At 41.3% G+C, this 11,363-nt stretch overlaps 1 protein-coding gene across 1 annotated transcript in view; it reads right to left on the reverse strand.

Annotated features, from left to right (window-relative positions):
- DNAI3 (dynein axonemal intermediate chain 3) overlaps positions 1-11,363 on the reverse strand; it is a 69,201-nt gene that overhangs the window by 29,244 nt on the left and 28,594 nt on the right. The window contains exons 7-10 of the mRNA XM_044674843.1: positions 9,416-9,546; positions 7,038-7,242; positions 3,199-3,290; positions 1,437-1,559 (exon numbers count right to left, since the gene is read on the reverse strand). Of these exons, the coding sequence (XP_044530778.1) occupies positions 1,437-1,559; positions 3,199-3,290; positions 7,038-7,242; positions 9,416-9,546 (551 nt within the window). The remainder of the gene's footprint in view (positions 1-1,436; positions 1,560-3,198; positions 3,291-7,037; positions 7,243-9,415; positions 9,547-11,363) is intronic.

The raw sequence follows: 11,363 nt of genomic DNA on the forward strand, positions 1-11,363 counted from the left end.
TATATATATATATATATATATTTAGCAACATATTATATTATTAATGTTATATATTTTATAATGTTGTATTATTATACATAACAAAATAATATATTATATATCATTCATTAATATATTTAAATAAAACCCCTTACCTTCTGCCCTAGAATGGGGATAAAATGACTTGGCAAGAGTTTACAGCCAGGAAGTGTCTGAAGTCAAATTTGAACCCAGGACCTCCTTTCTCTAGGTCTGACTCTCTATCCACTGAACCACCTAGCAGCCCCTTATCATGATATTCATGATATTTTTTACACATGTTCCATTTTCTCCATTATTTTCACAATTCCACTTAAGGTCCTTATCACCTCATTCCTGGATATTTCAGTAACTTTCTAATTGGTCTTCCTGCCTCCAGTCTTTCCTTTCTCCAATGTATACATCTACTAAAGTAATTATCCTGAAGCACACATATGATATGGCATATGCCCCTGCTCAAGAAGCTCTCGTGACTTGGTTTTTGTGCCCATAACTTATTTATTACAAGGGAGGGCTTTTATTTTTTTTCCCTAAAGTGAGAGAAGTCAGTAGGGTTTTAGTGATACATAAAAAAGGAAGAGGAGGAGGAGGAAATGTAGAAAGATGAGAAAGAAGAGGAGGAAGAGAAGGAGGAAGAGGAGATAGGGGAGGAGGAAAAAGAGGAGGAAAAGAAGGAGGAGAACAGGAAGGAGGAGAAGAAAAGAATGTCAATGAATCATTAAAAAAATACAACAAAGTAGCTGTGTGACCCTGGTCAAGTCACATAACCCTCATTGCCTAGCCTTTATTACTATTCTGCTTTGGAACCAATATTTAGTATTGATTATAAGACAGAAGGTATGAGTTATAGAAGAAAAAAAAACAACCAAGAAAGCAGAAGGACATTCAGAAGGGACACAGACAAGCAGGATAGTATTGAGGCTACGTATTAAATTTGAAAACTTTTTAAAAACCCAAGCTAAATGTAACAGAAGGGGAAAAGAAGCTTTGGTGACACTCTATTGTCCTTAAAGTAGATGTTCCTCAATATACATTTAAAGCGTCTCCCAGTGTGACCATACTTATTGCACCTCCCTCTACTTTAGGCTTTCTCTGATCCTGTCACATGCAATGTTCCACAATTCCTGGTTCTGGCTGTCTTGTCTAGACAAACAGAATATCGCTGCCCTTTAATAAATCCCAAAGGAATTATCTGCTTTCATTAGAAAATCCTAGAAAGGAAAATGGGTTCAATTCCATAGAGCATCAGACTGGTGTCTCCTTTTTCACGAGTGACTGACAAAGGACTGAGAAATATTGCCTCTATTTGGAAGAGAGATGAGGAAGAAGAGGCCCCGGACAAAGCTGGTTTTCATGAGTAAAGGACAGAAGACTAGCTATTAGAGAAAAAAAGATTTGTTCCATAAATGATCACTTACAATTTTCTTTCTCTCTGCTTCTAGCAGCATTTCTTCTTTTTCCTTAGTTCTCATTTCCCAGCGCTTTTCTACATATTTCAGGTGATTGACTTCTCTTTCAAAGTAATTGTTTACACTTACAGCCTGTTAACAAAAACATAAGGGATTTACACATAATCCACCTGAAATCTCAGCTACCAGATTTGTCAGAACTAGGGAACATCCCTAACGATAATCTGTCACCAAGATATACTGGAAGAAATACTAAGTTTCACTGGATCAGAACTTGAAAATAGAAAACTCCAAATATTTTATGGACCGTTTCTGCTATGTTATTAACAATAATACTGATATGCGACAGTTTTCTCAACTAGTCTGTTAGCAGTAACCTTTTAAAATTCTAGTGGTCCTCATACAGAATGCAGTTATTCCCACTAATGGAGAACAGAATCCCAAATGATCTAAATCCCAAATAATCTAAAATAATGCCATTTGTATTCATCTAGCAAATAATTATTAAGTGCCTGCTATGTACAAGGCATTATGTTGGGCAGAGATAACAAAGAAAAATAAGAGATATGATTGTTGCATTTGACAAGGTTATATTGGCCTTGGGTTGTGTTCAAAGACATGCATTCAGCATTTATTAAACACCTAATCTTGGGGGGAAATCCACTTCAAACCCTTCCAGGACAGACACTAATGCACTAGAACAGAGACAGAACCAATGAGGTCTGTGATACCCTAGGAAAGTACTCCACTTTTGCATCCTAGTTGATTATATTTAGAAAGAAGAAGATCTATTTTAAATGAATAGTACAAATCTCAGCAAAAGAGTCTTTGATAATTGGAAGTTCTAGACTGGGAATAGGAGTTTCCAGGTCCTTCCTCTGCTTTGCTCATTTGTATAGGCTCTTTTTAGGTTATAACTGGCATATACTGATCAAAATAGACCCTCAAAAACTTGTCAAAAACTTGATCTTCCAGAGACTTTGTTTCTATAGTTCCTCATTGGAAAATTCCATCTAGCAGGACCTTTTGATGTTGAATTGTTCTTGATGTGAATCTGAGGACCACTTCATTTCCCCCAAGGGAGAAAAGTTCTTCTTGAAGCTCTGTGAGCTCTCAGGGGGTTTTGTTTGGTTCAGGTCTGTGGGGCTTCAGTTAGTGTAGCCCAGATTCACTGTACAGTCCACCAGAGAGCAGTGATATGTCCTTTGATGGTAGCTTCATGCCTGCTGGTAGTAGCCCATAGTCTTCCTTTAAATTATGGATTCTCAAAGTCAGTTCTTCTCAGAGCCTGCTTTCCTTTAGTTGCACCCCCTCCACCTTACAATTATAGTTTGTTTGACTTCTGAAACATGAGCAAACTCCCTGTTTGACTGAATGAGTACTTAGTGAGGATTATTATACTTAGATTAATTATATTAATATCATTATGCCTACTAGAGAGATTACTTGGGGGAGGAGGGTTGGGTAGACCAGTTGGCCATGAGACTTCTTCCAAGCATGATGGAATAAGAGGACTGAGATTCAAATTCTGCCTCTCCTCTTCTGAGCTTCAGGATCCTTCTTCAGAAAGCAAAGGGATTGGACATAATGATCTCTAAAGTCCTCTCCATCTTTTACATCTATGGTGCTATAAACTTTAAAATTTTGTGATTCTGCCTATGACCATTATTTCTAAACTTAGTAAGTTCATAGCTAAAAGAACCCAAAACAACTTTTAAAAAATAATGCCTCTATCTAATCACACAGATCTCCAAAGCAAAACATTACCCACCTCATTGGGCGAAGGGTGACTCAGGGTCCATGGAATTTCTAATATGTGCAGGGTTCCATAATGATCAGCTATGGCTACAAATTGCTGCTTTGCTGAAAGATTTTTAAAAGGGGAAAAACTTAGCAAATAAAAAGTCATTTTAGAAGTTAAACGTCCATGTGTTTTTGTTCTGTAGTTTCCTTTGGGACATTTTGCCTTTACATGTGGTTGTATCGGGCATGGGGCCTTCATTGGGTTTTATAGCAGAGACCACATAGACATATGGAAGTCAGTTTTGCCAAAGAACAAAGATTTTGAAGTTTTTGTCAACCATCCCAACCCTTCTTCCACCCATCCTTTCCTTGTCTTACTTCTCTGTAGGGCCGCCATCCTATCTCAGTGGGTAGATAACACAGACACACTCAAATGGAATGCTAATAATGGCATGTCGGAAGATTTTTTAAAGAATACTTCTAGAGTTTATTTTAGTTTTTAAGACTCAAAGGGGAAATACATTTTCCATGGTTCAAAGGAATTTCAAAGCAACAACTAGCTTTCTATGCTGCAGAACCACAGATTTTTATTTTCCCCTAAGAATTTAAAGAAATATCAGATGCTGCTAGACAATTTTCATTAAAAAAAAACCCAAACTTATTACATTTGCTGTTTTTCCCTTTCTCCTCCCTCTACAGAAAATCTTATTCAAATGGACCATAGACCTTTGTTATTGAAAAGCCAGGAAAATTAAGATTTTAGGCTGACTAAAAATGGCAAACACCTTGACAATATGTACTATGTAGTTTATTTAGCAATGGCTGATCTGGAAAATATTAGCAAGTTGGGATAATTCAAATAATTTCTACATCTAATCTTTCTGAAAGGGGAATGGAAAGGGAAATAGAGCTCTATGATTTGAGAGGACAAAAGCCATGCTGCTATTCTTAGAAAGGATGCATATATCCTAGGAATCAGGCTTGTGGAAATTACGGCCACCCTTCTAAAGAAAGGGATAATATTTTTCTCCCAGAAATTATCTCTAGTCTCAGGGAATGTTTTTTGGCATTATTTTTTCCTTCCTCATTAATTTGCATAGGCTCTGTGATGTGGGGTGAATAACATCCTCTCTGGGTACTCTAGGAAAAATCCCCAAGACTGGAAACTGCAGAGAAGAATTACTGAGCTACATTGGGAGAGGAAGTTTCCTTACTTGGGAGTTCCTTATACTAATGCAATAACAGGTTCAGCTTTTATCATTAGTTCAATAATAATAATTTTAAAAAGACATCTTATAAAGAATGCCGCCCCCAGTTATTTGATCTTATCAAAGTAACTGATAGGAGTTCAGCTGGATTTGTCATAAAGATGATTACAAGATTGGCAAAGGGGGAAAAGGACCTTCTTGTATAAAAATATTTATAGCAGCTCTTTTTGTGGTGGCAAAGAATTGGAAATTGAGGGGATGCCCATCCATTGGGGAATGGCTGAACAAATTGTGGTACATGGTGGTGATGGAATACTATTGTGCTAAAAGAAATAAGCAAAATGATTTCAGAAAACGCTGGAAAGATCCGTGGGAACTGATGCAGAATGAAATAAGCAGACCCGGGAGAACATTGTACACGGTGATAGCAATATTGGACAATGATCATCTGTGAAAACTTGGCTACTCGCAGCAAGCAATGATCTGGGACAATCCTGAAAGACATGATGGGGAAGGCTATTCACCTCCAGAGGAAGAAAGAACTGTTGGAGTCCTCTTTCACCACAGTGTATCTTTGGTTTTATTTTAGGGTCTTGGTTGTGTGTATGAATGTGATCTTACAACAATGACCAATATGAAAGTGTGTTTTGTATGATAATAAAAATAATTTTTATGAATAAAACATTACTTTTTCATATAAAAACTTTTTATGTAAAAACTTTTTATATAAAAGTTTTATAGATAAAACTTTTGTTGGGCAAAGATAAAAAAAGGGAAAGCATGGGGAAGGGAAGGTTAAAGAAATAGAATTATATAACCTAGAAAAGGGAAGGAAAAAGATGGATCTTAGATACTACAGCAGAGGTCAAATTGGGGGTCTATGAAGAACAAAGCCCTGGTTTATTGTTTGCTGGGGCCCCAGAACAAGTTCCAAATGAGACTTCCCTGCTGCTCCTTTCTTTTTTTTTAAAATTTTTAAACCCTAATGTCTTTTCTATATAACCTTCTATATTAATTTTATTTGTTACAGGGCTAGGCAATGGGGGTTAAGTGACTTGCCCAGGGTCACACAGATTGGAAGAGTCTGAGGCCAGATTTGAACCCAGGACCTCCCGTCTCTAGGCCTGGCTCTCAATCCACTGAGCCATCCAGCTGCCCCTGCCCTGCTGCTCCTTTCATGGGAGATAGGAGGGTATAAGAGAAAACGAGAGGACTAAGATCCAGGAAATGGCATGTCTGGTCAAAAGTCTTATCTCAAGGCAGCCTGTGTGTGTGTGTGTGTGTGTGTGTAGAGACAGAGACAGAGACAGAGACAGAGAGAGACAGAGAAAGAGAGACAGAGAGAGAGACAGAGAGACAGAGAGACAGAGAGACACACACACACACACACACACAGAGAGAGAGAGAGAGAGAGAGAGAGAGAGAGAGAGAGAGAGAGAGAGAGAGCGAGCTGAACTTGGGAGTCCTGAAGACATACATTCAGATCCTGTTTCATATATGAACTCATTCTCTACCACAAGTCCTCTCCTCTCAGGCATGATTTCCTCATCTTTTCTGCAAAATGAAGGCAATGAATAATAGCACTGATCTCACAGGGCTGTCGTGAGGATTACAAGAGAGAGACCACACGCCAAGCTATCCTGAAATCCTTCTCCTATTTGTATCTATTTCCAGAAGCAGCCAATAGAGGTGGAAACTCCCATCTCAGAGTTAGGGATGGATCAGAGACTAAGAAGAATTGCTCTCCCTTTTTTCATTGCCATAGAGAATTCCCAGTATTGGAGTTCCCTCTTCTGATGTAGATCACTGTTGATTAAGTAACTGAGAGTTTCAGTGACTTTCCTGAGGGTGTAGAATTGGTCTTATTGGATGGATGAGCATTTTGAAGGTAGGACAGAGGTAGAACTAATGAACCAAGGTCTCCCTGACCCAGATCCCTGTCTGTACACCCCTCACCATGCCACCTCTCAGCTGATCTATATATAATGCAAAAGTTTGCAAAGTGCTTTCTAGGGGCAGCTTGGGGATTTAGTGGATTGAGAGCCACATCTGAAGTTGAACATCCTCAAGTTCACATCCTAGCTGTGTGACCCTGGGCAAGTCATTTAACCCCCATTGCCTATCCCTTACAGCTCTTCTGCCTTAGAACCAATAGACAGTATTGGCTTTTTTTTTTTTTGAAAGATCATTGTTAATAGGTTAACAAGGAATGCTGGGTATAATGGAAAGTCAAGTGGACTTGAAATCAGAAAACGAATCCAAATCCTTGCTCCACCACTTATAAGCTGTGTGGCTATGGACTAGTCATTTGGCTTCAGTCTCCTCATTGGTAAAAAAGGCTAAGATACCTCCACTTATGGTAAGCAAACACTGGGAGGGACAGGGACTGGGAGTGGACCTAGAACTGCCGGACAAGCCAACTCCTGCTGCCCGTGTGAGTCAGCACCCTCTTGGCAAAGCTTTAGCCCTCCAGAGGTACCTAAAGCCCCAGAGGGTCAGTACCTGGCCCAGACTCCCTCCACCAGTAGGCAGCAGAAGCAAGACCGGACTTGCTGGCTTTGACCCTCTCACTGCCCACAAGCACTCCTCTAATGCTGGCTGTTGCTAGTTATAAAGAAGGATGTGAATTCAGGTTCTCCCTTTTCCCAAGTGAACCTACCGGAGACCTGCCAGGGCCGGATATATGTGATCGTTGTTATGCATATATTTTGTGTCTGGCAGGCTTCGTGAGTTTTCTCCAGCAGGTCCCAAATATCAATGTATCCATCTTCTCTGCCAAGAAAGAAGACTCCCGGTCTGGTCAAGGACCAGTGCCCAGCAGTGTACCTTTTTGTGTTACAACATGACTGCAGGAGTGGTCCTTCCTGAAGAGAAAGAGAAAAGAAATTCACATAAATATGGAGAAAAGTTCAAGCCTTTAGCTACTATCACGAGATGGCAAATTAAATTTTTTCCAGCAGATTCCACAAGCAATTAAAAAAATTAAAATCTTTACTTTCTTTTTTAGTCTCAAATATGAGAGAGAAGAGCAGCGAGGGCTATTCATTTAAGTGACTTAGGATCTCTCAGCTCAGAAATGTCTGAGGTCAGATTTGAACCCAGGTTTTTCTAAATCCAGTCCTTGAGCTCTATCTCCTGGGCTATCTAGCTGCCCCCAGCCCACCAAGTGAAGTCTTAAGTTTTTTTTTAATTCTCTTTTTTTTAAACCCTTAACTTCTGTGTATTGGCTCCTTGGTGGAAGAGTGGTAAGGGTGGGCAATGGGGGTCAAATGACTTGCCCAGGGTCACACAGCTGGGAAGTGACTGAGGCTGGATTTGAACCTCAGACCTCCCGTCTCTAGGCCTGACTCTCAATCCTCTGAGCTACCCAGCTGCCCCCTGAAGTCTTAAGTTTTGATTCAGTATCATTCAAAAACAAGAGTTCATTTCAACCATTATTCCCATGCTCTTAATAAACCATCTTGCTCAAATCCTCCCTCACAGATTGATTTAACCAAGTGGGGTTCGGTTCTTCATTTCCCATCTTCTGATCTGGTTCTAACAGAATGGAATGGGAAAGCCTTCAGGATGTGGTTACTGAGCTCCAAGTGCCACCCTGAGCGCCGGGAATGCAGATAGTGAAGCAAGGGGATCCCTGCTCTCAATGTGTTTACATTTTAATTGGAGGGCACATCACCTACGTGCATCCATCTCAAGTGGACAGACGAGAGTCTGAAGGGCTCATCTGCTGCTGGATGCCAGCCTCAGAGAGTGAAAACTGGTCTGTCCATTCTACTCTAAGCTAACCATTGCTTGTCCTCACCAGAATTGGACCAAAACATTAGAACAAAATTCCAAGTGGAAATGTAGCCAAGACTCACCGTGGGATTCATAAATACTATTTGGAACAAATTTGGCCACCCACCCTCGGGAGACTCTTTTCCTTCTTCTGCTCCCTAATGGACTGTAGTCAAAATGTCCCCTTGAGATCTTTATTTTTTCAAGAGAAGAATTTCACAACCCACTCACATTTTTACTGTTTTAGTCTCTACTCCAACGAATTGTAGCCACTAACTTATTTCCACTGGAAATAATTAAGGCCTGGGTTTGGCTACTGCTCTAGAAAGGACAATGTGTGAGTCGGCTTCTTGGCTGAGACTGAAGATCAGCTTGGGCTCAAGGTCTCTGGAGTGGGCACCCCCAGCCTGGTCTCTGACCTTGTCCCCTTTTCCCTTTAGCTCATTCTTTGCCTTTTCCTTGACCATTGGCTGTCTTGATCTCCACCATCTTTTTATTCTCTGATTCTGGTGCCCTTCTAGGCACCATATTGTCTGCTTCAACCTGATTTTTGATTCAGGTATGTTTCTGGACCCCTGGCTGCCTGCTTGGCACTCTAGCCTCCTCTCTGCCCTTCTATCTACTCTGTATGTATCTTTTCTATACTTATTGATCATCTCCATCATGTTTCCTCTGTTAGAAGAATAGCTCCTTGAGGGTAGGGGCTCTTTTTGTTCTTTCCCTTTCTTTGTATCTTAGTATGTCTGGTACATATGAAGCACTCAATCAATTTGTGTTGATTGATAACCACTTTGATCTTCCTGTCTTTTGTCTCTATTCTACCACTGCCATCCCTCGTCCCACTGCTGACAAAGAGGCTAGTGGTGATGCTCCCCTTTGTACTTCATGGGTTTCTAGTGAACCGATGGGGATGGGAAGCTCCAAACCTCGCCAGATCTCTCACCAGACCTCAAGAAAGAAAGTCCTGGGTTTCAGAGAATAAGCAGACCAATGAGATTGAAGAGTGAGGATTTTAAATGTTGTTTTGTTCCCCGTGACAATACACGTATAAAAGTAGTTCTAAGGAGATCAAAGGAAGGCGTTCTTTTGAAAAGCTCTTGATGGATCTGGTCCCAAGCTGTGGCCCCTGCTGCCATCTGTTGCTATTTCCCTAAAATGTGTCCCCAGGCACTGGGATGTGAGAGCAGCTCATGTATTGTTCTCAATAACCAGGGACAACACACCCACAGTTTCTGCTCAGCCATCAGGCACATAACTTACACAAACACCTTCTTTCCATATGGCTATATTCCAGCCCCCAATAGTAAGGATAATGTCTCTGTAAAAAGGTGATCTCTGGACAGTGTGAATGCTTCCATCGTGGACCCTGTATTGGAACACTGGCTTCTGACCTGTTAGAATAGACATAGAAATAGAAAAAAATAGAACAGAAATAGAAAAAAAATGTCATTTTCTGCCTGTAAAATGGTGAAAATACCCGTGAAGATGAGGAGAAAAGACAGAGAACAGGTTTGGGGGAGTGGGGAGAAGATGAGAAGAGATAAACTCAGCCTCTTGGTACCTGGGGGAGCAGGCAATGGAATGGAAAAAAGTCAGGATTTAGACAGGAGTCTGGGTCTGTATTCCAGTTCCATCATGGACAAATCACTTCCCCTTTCCAGGACTCAACTTCCTCGTCTGTAAAATGAGGGGGCCTGGCCTCCATGAGTTCTGCATCCTTTCCATCTTCTAGTCCCAAGAACGATACCAGTTTTCCTTTGTATGGAGATTTGTAGGCTCACAAGAGAACTCTGAAGATGGTAAATTATCTTGTGAATTATAATATGCTCGGTTTAGTCTAGGCTCACAAAGGAAGCTACTGCCCTATGGTAGGTAGAGATCCTGGGAAATCCCTAAGAAAGATCCTTAGCTTCCTATCCACCTACAACAGGTTATAAAAGTAAGTAAAAATCAAAGTGGTTTCTAAATCACTGTTTTGTTCACTTTAGAGCACCTAAAGAATTCAAAACCTTACTATGTGGTTTGAATGAAGAAGTTCCCCCCTGGGACGAAGCCACCCCTCATCTCCTCCAATCCGAATCCTTATTTCTATCAGGGTCCTCCGATTTCCACAGCTCTCGGGGATGGCTCCCTCCTCAACATATCTGACATGTGTAATTCTTCACTCTAAACATGTCCCATCCCCCAGCAGAACAGAAGCTCCCCGATGGCAGGGGACATTTTTGTTCTTGTCTCTATCCCCAGAGCCTAGCCTTTACCGGCTCACTCTTGGTAAATGTTCATTGACTTTGATCCTATCTATGGGGCCTGGACAGTTTTTCCCTTGCCAAGACAGAGGGTGAAATTCTTTACTGAAGCGAATCAAGCCATAAATGTAGCTTTGCCAGCTTAATAAAGAGCCTGGAAGCAAGGAAAGGGGTGCCTCTACTTAGTCCAATTCCATTCTGAACTATCCCGATGTAACAGATGTCAGGACGGTTTTCCTGTCTCCTGGTGCCCTCTGGTGAACAATGGTTCTCATTGCCTAGGCCAGTTATTGCTGCTGTGAGGCACACATTTTGAAAGAAAATCGTCTCCTGGTCCCTCTCCAAAACGATCACAGTGGAACTCAAGAGTCTGCCGGACCTTCCGCAGATGACTGTCTTTACAAGGGGGCCTCCCTCAGCATTCCTGGCCAGTTATACAATCATCCAAGTCTCTGGACTCAGGAATTTGGCACGAATTTCCACTCCAAGGCTTACCTGAGATCTTGGGCAAGTCGGTGAACTTCCCTGGGCCTCCGTTTTCTGCATCCATGAGATGAGTCCATGAGGGTTGGACTAAATGACTTCAAGATCCCCTTCTGACCCTAGACCTCTGCGCCATTGTGTTTTAGCAGTATTTTTTCTAGTGAGCCGTTTTCTAACATGTTAAAATTATGGTGGCGAAAAGAGTTGGACTGAAACAAGATGAGCCTCAACCCTTCTACCTAGATGTATGTTTTGGCCTGTTAGGCATCCACAGGCTTCAAATTGATCATCTTGTGGCATCACCTCTCTGGAGTGGTGGCAGGTGATGGAGAACTCCAATACTACCAAAGCTGCCTGAACAACTTCTACAGGGGGAAACAATTCCCCCCTTCTCTCTCTCTCTCTGTCTCTCTCTCTCTCTCTGTCTCTCTCTCTCTTCTCTCTCTCCTCTCTCTCTCTCTCTCTCTCTCTCTCTCTCT

The sequence above is a fragment of the Gracilinanus agilis genome, chromosome 4 (genome assembly GCF_016433145.1).
Source record: "Gracilinanus agilis isolate LMUSP501 chromosome 4, AgileGrace, whole genome shotgun sequence".
NCBI classification, from domain to species: Eukaryota; Metazoa; Chordata; class Mammalia; order Didelphimorphia; family Didelphidae; genus Gracilinanus; species Gracilinanus agilis.